The sequence below is a fragment of the Netta rufina genome (assembly GCF_964035555.1).
Source record: "Netta rufina genome assembly, chromosome: 2".
Classification (NCBI taxonomy): Eukaryota; Metazoa; Chordata; class Aves; order Anseriformes; family Anatidae; genus Netta; species Netta rufina.
The window spans coordinates 29916943-29934003 of record NC_140124.1 but is presented as its reverse complement, the minus strand read 5'-3'; the positions used below and the strand labels follow the sequence as shown (position 1 = coordinate 29934003).

Below are 17061 nucleotides of genomic sequence, written 5' to 3'. Positions count from 1 at the left end.
AAAGCTGGTGCTTGGGCTCATCATTCAGAACTAGCTTCCAAAAAAATGAGATCCCATGCTGTTTCTATCTATTGAGCTGGTAGGGGCTGGAAGGACCTGATCTGAAGCCAAGGCAAAGACTGAATTGATGGAATCATATCTAATAGGTTTGCCAAGTACTGCCCAGTCATGAAGTTCCACTTTCTGGGAAGGAGCACCAAGGTGAGGCATGGCAGAACATTCACAGTGATGCATGCACAGATTTCCTTAGAAATTTGACTTAGAGCCAGGCCCTTACATACGAAAGGACTAGCTAGAGGGAATTATTATACCTTTAATTTTTGTTCTGCATGCCTCTTCCCCGTATTCTTTATAGTTGCATATATATATGTAAAGAATAAAAACCTTACTGCCTTTTATTACAGTATTATATGTATTTTGACTGTACATATTGTATTGTTGCAGAGGCATTCATACACATTCACTGTGTTTACTTCCAATTGATTCTCTTTGCACGCACACAAATGCCCAAACACTGATTCAAGCTCTGATCCAGGTGGATGAACCCCACCCATGCAGTAGGACTAGATGGAGGCCAGTTGTCTTTAGGGACAAATTCTCTGTCTTCAGTAAGTTCTGATTTTGTATGTGTAACTATAAGATGGGCAGTAGCATCATATCAAAATCATATATTTCTTCTTCTTAAAAAAAAATAAAAAAAATGACAGGTTTGCTTAGGGATATCGCTTTTCTAGCAGCTTGTGTTCATGAGATCCTGACAATTCAGGTTTCTTGTCTATGTTCAGTTTTTTATATAAACTTCCAGAAGAGTCTCTGAAACCACAGCGATGATATACATCTGTGTGTCAGATATCCAATTTGTCACCAGTTTCTTCCAATATCTGGCAGAGAGCAGGACCTAAATGAAATCCAGTTGACTGGAGCTCAGCTAAGATCTGATAACAGTGACTTTGATAGATCAAATGGATGGAGAACTTGGTGGACTGTGTAGATGTAATCTGCTCAGTCACTTTTGAAACAGTCCACAGTCTTCAAGTCTTGCTCATCATCATAGCTGTTTCAGTGGTCAGAAGCAAAAGATTTTTTTATTTTTTTTTATTTTTAAGCCATTGCCTAGCCTAGCCAAGAGATTGCGTAGGGTGAAAACAATTGCAGATCTTGCCTTGATCTGTGTTTGCAGTCACTTCTGTCTTCAGCTATTGCAGTGATCTATATGTGTAAGCTATCATTCAAAATCACTGGGAACAGGTTAACTGGAATGACTCAGTTACCACCCTTTACTGTCCTTCTGTCCTGCAACCTCTCCTCACCTGGCATCTGCCCAGTGTGGTGTTTTTATTTCATTTTTTTTAGTACACTAGGCTGTGTGCTACATTCAGCTGTAGCATCAGTAACCTCCAGAGTACGAAGGAGTGGTCAGCTGGGTCCAGCACCTGCTTCAGCTAATTCCTCCTCTGCATCTCACCAATTACCAGCAACATGTCATCTTAAAGTATATTGGAATGAAATGGAAGAGCACCCTGTTTAGGCATCCTTTTGTCTATAGTCAGATACTTATTCAACGTTTCTTGAAATTCAGAAAGCTGCTGTCTTCAAAGGTGTGTAGTTCAAATCTAAATGATGTAGAAATAAGTATTCAGTAAATAATCACCAGAATGCAGAAGGCAATTATTCCATAAGTTAAATACATATTTTTGAAACCTCTTCAGAAAATGGGTATAAATTCTAGCAATCCCACATGGAAGGTCCTGTAGGAAGTATTTAGTTTCATAGTTCATTGCATCAAATTCTTAAACACCTATACTGAATGTACAGTTTAAATGGTTACTGTTGCAGAATTAGATTGTTTCAGGCCTCAGATGAACCCACATCATAATCGGCTTTATTTATTTATTTATTTTAATGTCTGCTAATAAGAGCACCTAGGGTCATTGCTATCAGATAAGTAACCATCATTTTATCCTCTTGAATGAACCGTTCAATAAATGCTGGTTTATTGAAAACAGATTTTCTTCCTTGCCCTTTTCTTTTTTTTTAATTAAAATATTTACCTGTTGTACTTATAACATAAATAATTTCTTTGAATCATCAGGTGAGTGCTGTTCAGTTACACTGAGTGAGGAAAATTGCAAAAACATGTATTAGGGTCCCTGTCCTTAAGTGTATTTCAGTTTGCATTTTGATAGCAGTTTAGAAATGTTATCGCCTGTTTTGTCACAGACATAATTCACATCTTTCTTCAGGCACTGTAAACAAGAGAAATGGTTTAATGGCTCCATAAAAGGCACTCTGTGCTGATAGCTGAGATTAGACCCTTTAGTAATGGATTTTTGTGTGCTGGGGGAAGGGGAGAGCTTGGCAGAGGTAAATGTACTGGAAAAGAATCTTTGAGAGACTCTGATGTATCTGGAGTGCCTGCTGCATTTCTGCGTGCATCAGGAGATGGATTCAAAGTGTGACAGTATTGGCTTTATCGGTACAGGGACCTGCTTTTCTTGCTTTTGAAATTTTACCGAGTACTAACTTCAGTTAGTCCAGCACCTGGAGCTGTAGTGGTATTCACACAGAAATTTCTCTGGTTTTGTCTTGCTTTTATGAAAATCAAACCCTATCTATTCAAACGTATTCAGGAAAGCTCTGTAAACTTATGTTGCCTATTAACAGTTTTGTCTCAATTAATCAAAAAAAATGAATCAGTTTATTTGCAAAGTTGGGTTTAGACAGTGGTGTGAGGGCATAAAAGTGAAAAGCAATTCAGAAACACAGAGCAGAAATGTCCAGGGCATGATTTACAGTGAATTCCATGTTGCATCCTTTTCTCTGAAGGTACACAAAGCTCGCAAACTCATTGAAGATGAAAGTAGTATTACTTAAGAGTCACCGGAGTTCACTAACAAGTGAATTTACTGTTCTTGGTTGATTTAATACCATATAGTAAATGCTACAAATGTTGATAATAAGACGTTTTTGTCTTTTTTGATCTGTGGAGTCAAGATTGCCTGATGTTCACCAACATTGTTGAATTACCAGAAATATTTAATGCCCTAAAAATATGTTTAAATCTGTTCCCCAGAAAATAAAATCAAATTTTATATTGTGCTATGGGTAGGAATCTGAAATTTGTTATAAATTGTTATAAATTTGTTATAAAATAAGTTATAAAATATTTGTTATAAAATAGCTTTTTGCTCAAAGGAGAAATGACTCAATTTCATTTAAAATATTTTTGATTTCTTCATCTTGAATAATCGTTTCTTGAAATAGAATAGAAAAATATGAATAATTGAAGAGAAAAATATGTGAAAACTTGGCATTTACATTTGATGCAGTGCATTTCTGGGGCTTTCTCAAAAGACGAGGTTCAGTTCTGTCCATGATGGTACATTTCCTGTTTGTCAGCCTAGGGAGTATACAAATCAGTCTCCTCTAAGACAAACAGATTTCTTCTTTAATTTCAAAGTTCTTAATAATACTCTGCTTCATTTGGGTCTTAAACTGGGTTTTGTTATGAGCAAAGTGATCGTTACGTGTTGGCAGACTAATCCCCACTCCAAGGAGCGGAACACTTCAAAACGAGGGGTAGCAGCCCATATTTCTGCATGTTCTGTGCAAGTTCATAACATGGTGACATAGTCATTGATTACTATAAAAACACTTAAAAACACAGAATACTAATGTAAGACTATGGAACACCATATTAGATATAAAATACAAGTCCTCTTATTCTGCAAAGCTACATAGATATATCTATACACAGAGAATATGCATTACAGTAATGCATTATAGCGTAATCAATTTGTTGCAGATGGTAGCAGTCCTTCTGCTTGCCTTATGTCTGCATGTTGGCTTCAGAGAAGCTCCAGGCAGGAGCATTGAGCATGTTCTGGTGCTAATAATCCTGATTTTCCCCAGTATCTGAGATGAGGTTTTGAAGATGGCCATCTAAATACAGGTTCTAAGATTGTTTGCCTTCAAGTTGGGAAGTAGTTATCTGTAAGTAATCACTTGGGATGAAATCTTGGCCCTTGGTCACTTCTTAATAAGGTCGTTATTAAGGCATAGTGCCTGTTGCTGTAATAGGGTTGAGACTCACTTCTGGGGTTAAGTAAAATGAATTTGCCATCAGGAAGAATGAAGTGGTGAGGAGCTGGTTGCTCAAAATGTCATATTTTTAATTTGGATGTTGGTAGTTGGGTATGCTGCACTAAAATTAGATTATATAAATAAGCAACCTTGCTCTCATCAAATGAAAAGTGAATGAAAAAGGAATATAAAATCCAGCTTTGCAAAACTATGTGTGTTTAAAAACTCTTTTAATAGGTACACTATGAAATAAGTGTCATACTAAAATGAAGAGCAATGGGTGGAGGTGGCAGTGATGATGTGAGGAACTGTTTTAAATGTTTGAAATTTTTTAGTTGGAATAAGTCTGTCATCTTCAGCCACACTTAAGATGTGGTTTCAAAGGTCAAGTAGCCTTCATGAAAGCCCCCTCCCCCCCAAGCATAGAAAGTATTTTTCTCAGACTATCTTTTTTCCTTTCTTCCTATAGAACATACACTTAAAAGTTACAGATAAAGCTTAGCATGGTGACTGTGTCAGGGGACTGCCGGAGGAAGGTTTTAAATTTTACAGCTACATTATATTTCTGGACATAGTTAAGATAAAGATCTAATATAAAATCACTTTGGACTATAATGCTTTCCCTAAATGAAATGAAGGCGTTAACCTACTTGATTTGATACACTTTACCCTAGCTTATAAAGCTGGGAGGAAGGTGAGGTAAACTTTAATTAAAACTACAGCACAGATGCCTCCTAGCACTGTGCCCTATACCTTGCTAGGACTGTACAGTAAGCAAAATAAAATGTACCTCGCAGCCGAGGCAGCAGGCTGGAGCCGTGTTCAGTGAAAGTAATTTAATTAGTGTTGATCATGACTCCAGATGATGGTGATTTGATAAGGAATAATTTAGTACTTAACAGCCTTTTACATGCACCAACTCCATGTGGGAAGGTAAAGCAAATTGCACAAAATGAATGTGCTGCTTTCACTTGTGCCTGTGCCAGTGAGCTGGAAAACTGCCTGTTAGCAGACGTTCAGGCTCTCAGCGCTGTGATGAAATACCCAGCCAGTTCTCCGCACAGGGCTGTGGTGTGGGAGTCTCTGTACTCCCGTTATTTAAAAATAAATAAGGGAAGTAATTTTTCATAACAGATTAACTCTGAGGAAGTAGCAAAGTTAAAATAAAATAATAATAAAATAAAAAAAAATAGAGCAGCGTGTGGCCTTTGTGCAAGTATGTGATACTGGCTTTAGAAAAGTCTTGTTACAGTTGTGGTTTTAATTCTCCGATCCAAGTCGAAGAGTTTGCCTGCCCCTGTGCCGGAGCCACGGTTCTGGAGATGTGGGTTCCATCATACACATTAAACGCACAGTGTGCATTATTATCTGACCAAGACGTGTGAAGATAGTCAGCAGTAAAAGTTCACTAGTGTAAACCCAAACCAAGCTACTGGATGTCAGCCTCTTTTGCAGTAGAAAGCTGACCATGGGCTGCAGTTTGCTTTACTACTACAGTTAAAAACCTTGATTCAAGAAGTCCCAATTGTCTTTTGTTTTATTGTAAATTTATACAATTGTATGCAGAAAGATTTATTCTCTTGTGTTGTTCACCACTTTTCATCTCTTGTTTCTTAAGTTACTGTGCTGTGTTGCTGTGTTTCTGTGCCTGTTTTACTCTCTGCTTTTCGTATGTAATCTTTCTAGATAGGTTACTACTGTCCACCAAATACAGTAGCTGAATAGCAGTCTTAGAGACAATTTTTTTGCATTCTGTGAAAATACATGGGAAAATAATCCAGCGATATCTTGCAGATGTCTCAGCTGAGAGATAATAATATGAGCTGTCATGTAAGAGGAAGATGATCAGTTTGTGAAAAAGTTCTCTGAACATTGCCCAGTTGTGGGAGAACCAGTGGTGAGAATCAGGAATCAAGATCTAGCATAATAAACTGGGGTTTATTTGTTCTAATGCTCACTTCTTAATGTTTCATTTACCTTTCCCTCACAACAACCCTGTCCACGTGCATGCACATCCCTTAATAGAAAGTATATAGCATGTAACAACTTGTTTTTCGGGTCAGGTGCAACGGAAAGGACAAGATTCTTCTTAACAGTAATAATAATGACCTAATTTTGCATTGAGCTTCTCTAACAGAGACTTTTGCATATATGTGGATTTCTGCAGAGGCGTACCTGTTGGTGTCAGGCTGGAGCATGATGTCCAAACTGGTGTTTTGGTGACAACAGCAAAACCCAGTCATGAGAGTTGATCCCCAAACTCTAGGCTGCTCAGAGTTCAAAAATGGATTTGAAATCTCTTTTTTTAAAAAAAATAAAAATAAATAAATAAAAAATTGAAGGGCATGTTTTCAAGCTGTTAAACATCTGTCTTTAGTCCTTTGTCCTCCTAGCCACTAAATTTAGATTTGCCTACATTAGGTGAACTTTGAATTTTCTTCTGTTTTAATTTTGGTTAAGGTTACCTTTGAAATAAAGGAAAGTTGGCTGGCTTAAACTAATATGCTAGTTAACCTTATCTTTACCTTTGACCTTTAGCTTAATCCAGACCAATTTGTGCTTCTCATTAACGATGCATTTCTGTCATACTCCCTATGTTCTTTTGGCTATTTAAAAAAGCATGGCTATTTTTTTTTTCTCCATTTGTGTCTGTCACATTTAGTGTTGACTTCGGCGAGGCCCAAATTTTACATTGTGCATTTTTGAGAAAGCGTACTGAAGGCATTTCTCATGTGTTTTTTCCAGATATTATTTGTATAACTAAAGAAACATGTAATCACCCAATTTCATAAGTTTCACTGCAAATTTTCATGTATTCTGTGGGAGAAAAAAGTGACCGAATATAAACCTGAGGCTGGTATATGAGAAATTTATTTTGGAATAATTTGTGTGGCATTCTTTGAAGTGATCTGCTATTGCATTTATAGCTAAAAGCTACCTCACTAATAATACTTAGAAACATTTGGTGCCTGGAAAGTATTTTGCCTCTGACAACATTTACAGTAGTTAAGCCAAATATAAGTAGGCTGTTATTTTCCTGCTAATGAGATGGGATCCTGGCCATCATTCTATTAAACAATAAAAGTGCTAATAGCCAATGCAAAGGATCTCTGGTGTCTATTTTTCAGTTGACACATGAAGAAATCCTTGAAATGTTTATTTCCTATATTGTTTTTAGTATTACAATGGTTTAATTAATCATGTGCTTAATTAGCAGTGTCTAGTTTACTTGAGAAAGCTCATTGTTAATGTTGTACTTGGTTTTCAATTATATTTTCTTTCTCTTTCCAGTGGCTTTTCATGGTCTCCCTGTGAAAATCAAGAAGGAACCCCATAGCCCATGTTCGGAACTTGGCTCTGCTTGCAGTCAAGAACAACCATTCAAGTTCAGTTATGGGGAAAAGTGCCTGTACAATGTCAGGTAAAGCAATCAGGAATATGTTTGCAGTGAGAACTGCTGATTTAAATGAGGACTGACTAAAGAGTTATAAAGCCATAATAGAGATCTTATAAAAGTTCCCTCTTCAGCAGATAGCAGCCTGATGAGATAATGCATTTAGCTGATGAACACTGATGGTGTTGTTTACAGTTATATCAAACATATAACTATTTTAAAGCAGTGTTTTTCATCAAAATGCGTATTCTCTATTCCTCCTTCATGGGAGATAGCCAGAATTTAGAAACTCGGGGTGCAAGTGTGAAATGGAAGGAGTGTCTGGTTTTCTATGAGTTGTGTTGAAAGTACTTTCAAAATGCATTACACACATTAGGAAAGAGAGCAAGATCTGTGTAACAAGCAAGAGATTGGCAGGTCTGAGGTATTTGACATGTTTTGCAATTATATATGTGTGCATTCAAGGATGATTACAATTTGAAATAGTATTTCATTAGGATCTGCATCTTTGTTATCTTTTCAAAAGCAAATTGTCTTTTATAAGGGTAAATAGTAAAAACTTTAATAATTCTGGGGGCTTGATATGACTGCATTCTTTATTGACGTTGTTTTGGTTTGCACTTACATGTCATTCCTTCCTTTAGCAGTGAAATGTCTTACTGACATTTCAGTCAATTTTAGAATGTTTAATCTTGCTAGTGAGTTTTTGTTCTCATTAACGTACTACTAAAACTGATAGCACTTAAATAATTTGCATTTAACTTTTTTACGTGTGAAAGAAAACTAAAAACAGACTGGCACCTTCGACAGTCATAGAGGAATGGTTTTGATTTAAAAAATCAAATGTGTACATTACCAGATTTGATGGGTGCTGGGAGATCTGACACAGGAAAGTATGCAAGTTCATGCTTACTGTCTGCCTTTTGTCTGTGTTTTTCCTGTTCAGAAACAAGAATAATCAAAGTGTACTAAGGTCCATTCCTGTTCTGGAACTCCTTTATATTTGCAGGACTTAAACTTTATTTTTGAGACAGAGACAGAAAACCTATCAGGAGAGCCTGCTGACATCTTAGTGTGGGTAGCTAAGCCAGCATAGCATTGTTTTTCTGGGTCAGATCCCTTCCCTCTAACTGCATTCATTGTTTTACTGTTTCACTTTGTGGTTTTGTGCAAGCTCTAAAAAAGAGTCTTGACAGGCACTGCCAGCTCTTTGCACTCTAGTCCAGGTGCATATAATACAATACCATGTTTGTGTATTTTGTGTATCTCTTGTTAGAATGTCAGTGTAAGACTGAATCCTTTAAAAATACATTTCTAGGCCCCAGAGAAAAAAATGCTGTTTTGAACCACTTGCCTTTAAAATTATTTTTTTCTGTGCTCCTCTTCGTGTAGAGAATTTCTCTGCTCCAAACTGCTTAATAAAGTATCTGTAATAAAAAGCTTATATGTGATACTTGCATTATTTTTTTTTCCTGAACATACGTGCTACATGTTTTTGCAGAGAAAATAACCTAACCTTCTTTCTCCTTGCTTTTCTAATAGTGCCTATGATCAGAAGCCACAAGTGGGAATGAGGCCCTCCAACCCACCAACACCATCCAGCACTCCTGTGTCACCGCTGCACCATGCCTCCCCAAACTCAGCTCAGACTCCTAAACCTGACCGGGTTTTCCCGGCCCATCTCCCTCCATCCCAGTCCATTCAAGACAACAGCTTCCCTATGGATCACAGGTAAAACACAGAATGTGTGCAGGACCTATGCAGAAGTTATTTCAATGGTAGATGTGTGTCTCTTATATAGGGCAGCACTGGCTTCAAGCCAGGTAAGGTCAGAATGTCAGAAATGTATGTTTTATGAAAGACTGGCACCCTGCTTGAGGGGCTTCAGTAGGAGTTGATTTTGGCAATGATATGGTTTTAGTGACCTGCTTCTGCTGACTTCTGAGGGTGATTCACTTGAGTCTAGTAAGCCCCACGAGATGAAGTCATCAGCAGGCATGATCCTGGCTAATCTGTCTCCTTGCTAAGAAATTTACCGGTCCAAGAGATAAGTAGCCGTATGTGCTACTGCTTCAGAATATTCAATGGAAGGGTGGATCATTTTTCCAATCCCTTTAGAAATATAGTATTTCAAACAAACTTACATGCCAACATAAACTGTGTTCAAATAACATTAGTCTGAGTAAAAGCCACAAAACTGGAGACTAGAATTAAAGCTTAAACTGTCCTTAAGTCACCCTGTTTTGTTTCGGTATGTTAGAAGTCCCCAGACAACTGACTGTCTTTTTTAGCTCAGTTTAGCAACAAATATGCTTAGTGAATTTCCCTTATTTTTGAGACCAAACACTTGTTTGTGGAATTCTATTAATCCTAACCTTTATTACATGAACCTGTTTTTGTTTGCTGTGTTGTGTGATTGCTCTGAGCATTTTGAATTTCAGCTATATATAGAGGTATATATGTTTAGAGACTTGTCTTAGCACTTACACATTAACAAATTAAGAAGCACCTGAAAAGAAAATCACAGTTGTCGGGAGTGTGAGTTGCATGCTTCTGCTCTAATAAGGGCTATTATCTCCAGGGATTTGTGCAGATCAAATCTGGAGGAGGTTGCTACAGTTTATATAGCCATTTTGTCCAAAATTAGCTGACTCAGGGCAAAAATCTCATTTTTCTATTTTTTTAAAGAAAGTATGATTGTAGTGGAAGATACATATTATTATTTTTTTTCACCATTTTCCTCTTTACTTTGAATCTTCTCCATTTTTTGAAACAAATATGTACTTGATATTTTTGTGCAATTCAAATCTTCCTGATTTACAAGATGATAGCTACAACAATGAATGTATTCAGACAATGTCATTTAAACAAATAACCTACCTGTGTAACTTTGTATATAAATCTATAACTCCAAGCATTTTTCTTTGGAACATGCGTTGGTGGTATAAGATAGGATCAGTATCTGGAACATACAGCCCATACATCTTCATACAGGGCATGAATATAAGTGGTCCTAACAAGTACCAACAGGAATCAAATCCACTTGTATAAACAAATGGCTTGATTCCATACAAAGCTTCCAGTACAACAAGTATTATTAACTTCCTTTGAGGCTTTGTGAGTGAGCCTGTTTCTTATTTTAACTTCAAGTTGCAATTTTCTGATTCACTCCTTGACAGTTCTTAATGATAATTTCTGCTTCTTTTTTTGGCTAATGAAAAAAGGAAAAGAGGGAAATGAATGCAGTGCCAGTCAGCCTAACTGTTTCATAATACATTTGAGTTTCTAAGTTTATTTTCTGCAGGTGTAGGTGGAATTGCAAAAACCAATGTTACAGTGCAGTACTCTTTCTATTGCAAAACAGATTATTTACAGCAGCATTAAAAAAATAATTTTGTCTCCAGTGCTACATTGTAATAGTTTCTATCCCTGTAGCTCCCACAGTATTTGTAATTAAGCTATGACAGTAAATATTTGTCAGACCAAGTTCACAGCAGTATTTTGACAGATGTTAGTAGGGTTAAAATTGTTTCAGAAACACATACTACATATAAGATGATATTCAAGGACTGTGTTGCTTATGCAATCAAAACCCTCCTTTCTTCATGCACCCCATTTTCTCCAAGAGAATGTCTGCTTTTGCTGTCATGAGGGAAAGTCAGTTCTGCTGCAAAGTACAGGAAGCTGAAGAGTGATTAATTCTTGATTTTTAGTGTGACGGTGTGAAACTGGCAGAGAAAGACGCAGGTTTCTCTTTTTTTTTAAAAAGAAAAAAGAAAAAGAAAAAAGTATGCTTTCATGATGAGTGATAACAGGGCTAGTAAGCAGTTTGTTGCAAGAACATTGCATTTGCTGTGGATTAGTGCAGACACAATTCTGGTGGCGATGGTTACTACCACTGCGGTAATCTATAGGAGATGACAGGAACACTTTGTGCAGTTCATCAGAGCATGGTGGGAAAATAGCATCCTTATATTCTCTAGGCTTCTGAACCCACAGATGTCCTAATAATTACATTCTAAATTTTTCATTCCTGTTTTATGGAAGAAACAACAAATGTAGGTTCTTGAGCAGTGCTGCATGGAAATTAAGTTGATTTAAAACTGAATTCTCACATGTTATGCTTATTGAAGAGTATTTTGGAGTAGTAAGTGGCGGCTTGGTTTGTGTGGACTACTTCTTTTATGTGGAAATAACTATGGGAAGAAGTTAAGGCAGGAGGAAAATACTTAGGCTTTGCTTCTCTTAACAAAAATCTGTATGCTGTCCTTTTTCTGGAGTGCTTATATTCTCTTCTGGAATACAATACCAGTTTTGCAGGTAGACCTCCCACGGCGCTATCCCCGAGAGGACAGAACTGTGGACTTATACCCTGGCATGATTCCAGGTGTTTCAACAGACAATACTCTTTGTTCAAAATGGTTGTGTTTGTTGTCATGGTCAGAATGGTTTCCATGTAACAGTAAGAACTGCAAGAGTAAATTAGAGTACAAGCAATACGTCATTCATTCTCATGAAACAACAGAGAGCTCCACATAAGCCTCTTTCATGTTACTGTGGTAGGAAAATGTCAGTCTTTCTGCTGGTTTGAAGCTGGTACATTTTTGGTTGGCCTCTTTTGATGAGAGAGGACACTGAAGGAAAAGAACATGGTGGTGGGGGCAGGTACTAGAGCTGGTATTAATAGGTGGGGGGTATGTCACTTTGCTTCTTGCTGTTCTGCAACACAGCCATGATCATAATCCTGATGGCAGCATTTGGCATTATCATAAACAAAATGTTTACTATTGAGGAAGCGATAAACCCTCTTGCTAATCATGATCTGTGAAGATCTTTGTGAAATGGAATGTAGCTTAAGTCCTTTACATGACCTCTCTAACTTGTGTCCTAGATTTCGCCGCCAGCTCTCTGAACCTTGCAATTCTTTTCCACCTCTGCCTGCAATGCCAAGGGAAGGACGTCCAATATATCAGCGGCAGATGTCTGAGCCAAACATCCCTTTCCCACCTCAAGGTTTTAAGCAGGAGTATCACGATCCAGTGTATGAACACAACGCTATGGTTGGCAGTGCAGCCAGTCAAAATTTCCCCCCTCCTCTGATGATTAAACAGGAACCTAGAGATTTTGCATATGATTCAGGTAGGTGAGACTCTCCTTATTTATGCATAGTAAAGTAATAAATGAGTCCAAGCTAGTGCTATTGATGTTTTGATCCTATGAATTGGAACTTGCTCTTCTGGCTTCTAAATCTCCCAAAGTAATTGATGTCCAATATAACTTGAAAAGTAGTGAGATTGCCACATAGTACAAGGTGTCTCGTGCCACTGTTGCCTTGTCTTGCTCTGTGGAGGTTTTCATTTCCCAGAACTCTCTGTCCAGACAATACACAGGTTAAAGAAGCTGGAGAAGAAATAATCATGGGTGCAAAATTGAGCTTTGCTTAAGAGGGGGCTTGCTCTGCATTATCTCATCTCTGACCTCTAAATTTGTATGCTCCATTTTATGAGCTCTTTCATTTGTCCGCCAGAAGTAGAGGACTCTCCTCTTGCCTGCACTGCTTTAAATCAGGAGTAACTCCGCTGAAGTGGGGTTTATACAGCTATAAAACCAATGAGGGAGAAGAATCAGCCAAATTGGTGTCAGCTTCTCAATTTGTGCATACTGCTGTGTTTTGTGGAGGTACATAATCTGTGATGCCAGATTGCTGATGTAGAGAATAAGCTGTTGCTATTAATAATGTTTATTATTATTATTGTGCTCATAGGGCAACCAAAATGAGCGTTATTGCTCTACAAAATAGAGGAGGTGGTGGCAGAGCCCACTCTGAATAGCTTCTGGTCAAAAAGGATAAAAACATGAATCAAAGGAATAACATTTGAAATTTTAGGTTACTTTGCCACAATTTAAAAATAATATTTATATTATATTTGGGGAAAGAGAGAGAGAATTGGGGAAGCAAAAAACAGATTAGTGATGAGTACCAAGTAACGAGGAGAGGGAAGCTAAGGTTAAAATTGCATGGAGCAGGCTGGATAGGGTAAATGGGGTAAACAGTATGGTGTTGACAAAATTCAGTCAAAACACATCTTTCAATTCCTATGTAAGCGATTTCTGCAGCTCCTCATCAGTCCATGCCTCTGTCCTGCTTCGTGTATGCCACACTGTTAAAGAGAAGGGTTTTCAGTGAGTTCTTATGGCACTCCCAGGGGAGGGTGCATTGCTTTCATACACACATACCCTAATTTGGGGCAGCGTCTTTTTGAGCCTTTTTGAGCCTTGCCTGACTTCTGGGCACTGCAGTGCCTCCAGTGCTTACCTTCTGGTTCAGTTCGTGGCTAGATGCTTTTGCAGTTTCTTTTGCAAACACTGTGTGGCTGTTGAATTGAGGTCTCCTTTGGAAGTTTAGCCTATGACAAATTGTTTTGCAGTTTGATACAGTGAAAAAATTGTTTTTATCATCTTTTCTATAGCTAACTTAACATTGTCTATTTAGTGGAGTATTCTTTGGTATCTTTATTATAAAGTGCTTGTTTTAGAACTGATCCCTATCTTAGACCAGGGGAATTTGGAAAGTAGAGTTTCTCCTTTCTTATTCTTCGCAAGCAAATAACCAATCCTTTGATGAATTTGAGTTAGGGATATACAAGGAGGGGAATAAGGAGGAAATATGAAATATTTATCCAAGCTGAAGTATAAGACAACATGAACATAGGTTCAGATTAAAGGATGAAAGCTAGAACTAAACCTGTTCATTGATTAAGGTTCTGAGATATGTGGCTTTGGCAGTCGTGTATCTTTAGTCTTACAGAACAGCATGGGAGAGACTGTCTGCATAGTTAATGTGGCTATGGATAATAAATAGGGGACTGCAGCTTCAGGCACTGCCAGTCCCTTGCAACCTTCACAAGCACCGTTATTCATCCTGCTAAATTAAAGGGTGAAAAAAGGCCCTTTTGTAAGCATGCTTCATATTTGGCTAGGAAGTGGGATCTCCTTATTGCATGCTATTACTTTAAATCTGGGTTGGCTGCTAGCATTCATCTTTCATTGTAATATTCTTTATGGGAAAAAAAAAAAAAAAAACAGCAAATTTTATTCTGAAAGGAAGATGTGCAAACTTGTGTCAATTCTAAAATGCTCTTTTTTTTTTTTTATTATTATTTTTTATTTTTGTGCCAGCAAGAACAACATTTTGCTTTATAGTAATGACGTCTGAGGAAGATTGTTTCTTTTGTGACGAATAATTAGTTTTTAAAAATGTAATAGCTGTGTAACCAGTGGTCATGAAAAATTAATCTGTTGGTATCAGGAAGTACTTTTATTGGCCTCAGAATCACTGCATTTAAGTTGACACATCTGTACACTCCATAAATTGCAGTCAACAACTGTGGTCTGTTGATATTTTGTCTTGTTACCATCTGTTCTCTAGAAACCATCATTTTCCATCCTTACTAGGAGTACATTAAATAACCCCTTAGGAAACATAATGTATTTGTCACTGAATCATTGATTTCATTTTTCACCTATGGATGTTCAGGGAAGGAGGAATGTTAGAGTGAAAAGTCTTTTTTTGCATGCTATTTTACTGCAGCTCAGATAAGAATATAGAAATATATTTAAAAAGTTCATTGTAATGCACCAAGATGTTCCTTTTGGGATGTTTTTGAAAGAGCCTCATAAAAGTTCATTGCTTTTGTGCACTATACTTTTATATTTTGTGGGAAGCTGGTGAATGAAAAGCATTATTATGGAATGATTATAACTCTATTAAAACATGACATTAATTATGACATGGGAAATGGCAGATCAATTAGTTGTAATTGTAATTGCAGGTATGCAATTTCTACTGCAGAATGTTTGAGATAATGGAAAAAGAAAAATGTCAACAGAGTAGAAGCTCTTCCTTATCCATCTACACTTCTAGAAGTCACAATGCATCATACGTGTCCAATCAGACTTTTTCTGCCACAATTTTTTTTGGGCTGCTAGTCACAGATATATTTAGTACCTAATGGTATATCCAGCAACATATAGAACTTGGAGATTTTACATGGTTGATGAATATGCCCTAGAAGCCTTCCCAAGATATTTGTTTACAAGGGTTAATAATGGAAATTCTTGAACAGTTAGTACTTCTACAATTCAGTCCATGTGTTTGGTTATTTTAATGAAAAGGTCAACTTGAGGAGCTTTGAGCTTCCTCTGTTCTAGGCTTTATTTTGAGGTAGGACCCTTGAAGGCTTGATGCTTCCTACTTCACTTAGTCTATTTGCAAATATACCAAGTAATGACTTCAGCTATGCATGTAGATTAATAATAAAAATAATTTTGCAATGACATCTTCAGTTTCAGTTTAAATCTCACATTTTGTTTTGCCTGATTAAAACAGTTATTTTGTTTGGGAAGTTCTTTTGTGCCTGTTTCTTTAACTGAGAACTTTTAAATCTGTCACAAGGTAGTGTTAGTCAGAGATTAGTAGACAAATTGCTGCTTGTATATACTTATTACTGATTGCCAGGAATTCATCTGTTGAAATCTAGACAAAATCAGTCTCTCCAGAGCAGATTAGAGGCATTGACAGGGCTGTTCTTGCATTTCAGTGTAGTCTCGTGAGTAATACATTTGAATGGACCTTAGAAAATTTGGATTCTATCCCTGTCACTTCCAAAATTTTCTTCTGAGTTACTAGTCACATCACTTGTGGAATAAACTTTTGAGACAGAATTATTAGCCCTTATGTCTTCCTTGCTGGGTTGCTCATCCTTCTAATTTCTGAGGCCTCACAACCTTTTGGCAGCACCCAAGAAAGGGTAAGAGATATGGTTGTAGGCAGAGACACATTTGATAGAAACCTGCTTATTTGGGGTACCCAATTAGCACTGGAAAATTCTTAAAGAACACTATGTATTAGACAAGTTCAAAATTTAGCTCCTAGGGACTTCCTTTGTATTTAGCAGTGAGAAAGTATAGAAACATCAGATTAGTATCCCAGTCCAAGGACCACAAATATAAGAAATACATAATGTGAAAAAAATTTGGCCAAGATGACTTGACTACTTTGGCAAACTTAATTGGAGCTGGAACAGCCTTTGTTGAGTCCTAAAATTTACCATTCCAATATCTTGAGGTTGTCTTTTCCTTTCTTGAAATGTTCTGCCTCATTAATGGCACAACTTCCAATGTCTGTAACAACTGAAGCAGGAGCTCCACCTGCAAAGCTGTTCACTGCACCACTCTCCTTCCCCAAAACAGTTTTGACTTGTGCACTCAAGAGGCAAGAGTCGTCCTGAGACAAAAGGCTATATCATAATTCATTAGCAACAAAGCAGTTGTATAAATGTTGCCCAGGAAGATGTAATCATGACACTTGCTAACCACCAACATTTCCACCTTTAGGTATAAGATGTTGTTAGCATTCTACTATCCATGCTATAAAGGTGTGTTTACTGGAACAGAATAAAAAGCAAGAGTCCTTTCAAATACCTGATACAGTGCTCTTTGAAAAGCAAATCAATGCAAATTAACATTGAAAAAGTTTCCTAGTAGCACATTCTTCCCTTGAGATCAGCTGACATCTCTTGAAA

At 37.2% G+C, this 17061-nt stretch overlaps 1 protein-coding gene across 4 annotated transcripts in view; it reads left to right on the top strand.

Moving 5' to 3' along the window:
- ETV1 (ETS variant transcription factor 1) overlaps positions 1 to 17061 on the top strand; it is a gene marked incomplete at both ends in the record, with an annotated part of 63869 nt that overhangs the window by 26704 nt on the left and 20104 nt on the right. For 3 of the 4 annotated variants that reach the window (XM_084282951.1, XM_084282953.1, XM_084282952.1), the window contains 3 exons: positions 7375 to 7504; positions 9020 to 9208; positions 12369 to 12616. In XM_084282951.1, the coding sequence (XP_084139077.1) occupies positions 7375 to 7504; positions 9020 to 9208; positions 12369 to 12616 (567 nt within the window). The remainder of the gene's footprint in view (positions 1 to 7374; positions 7505 to 9019; positions 9209 to 12368; positions 12617 to 17061) is intronic. The other variant, XM_084282954.1, reaches the window with a different exon arrangement.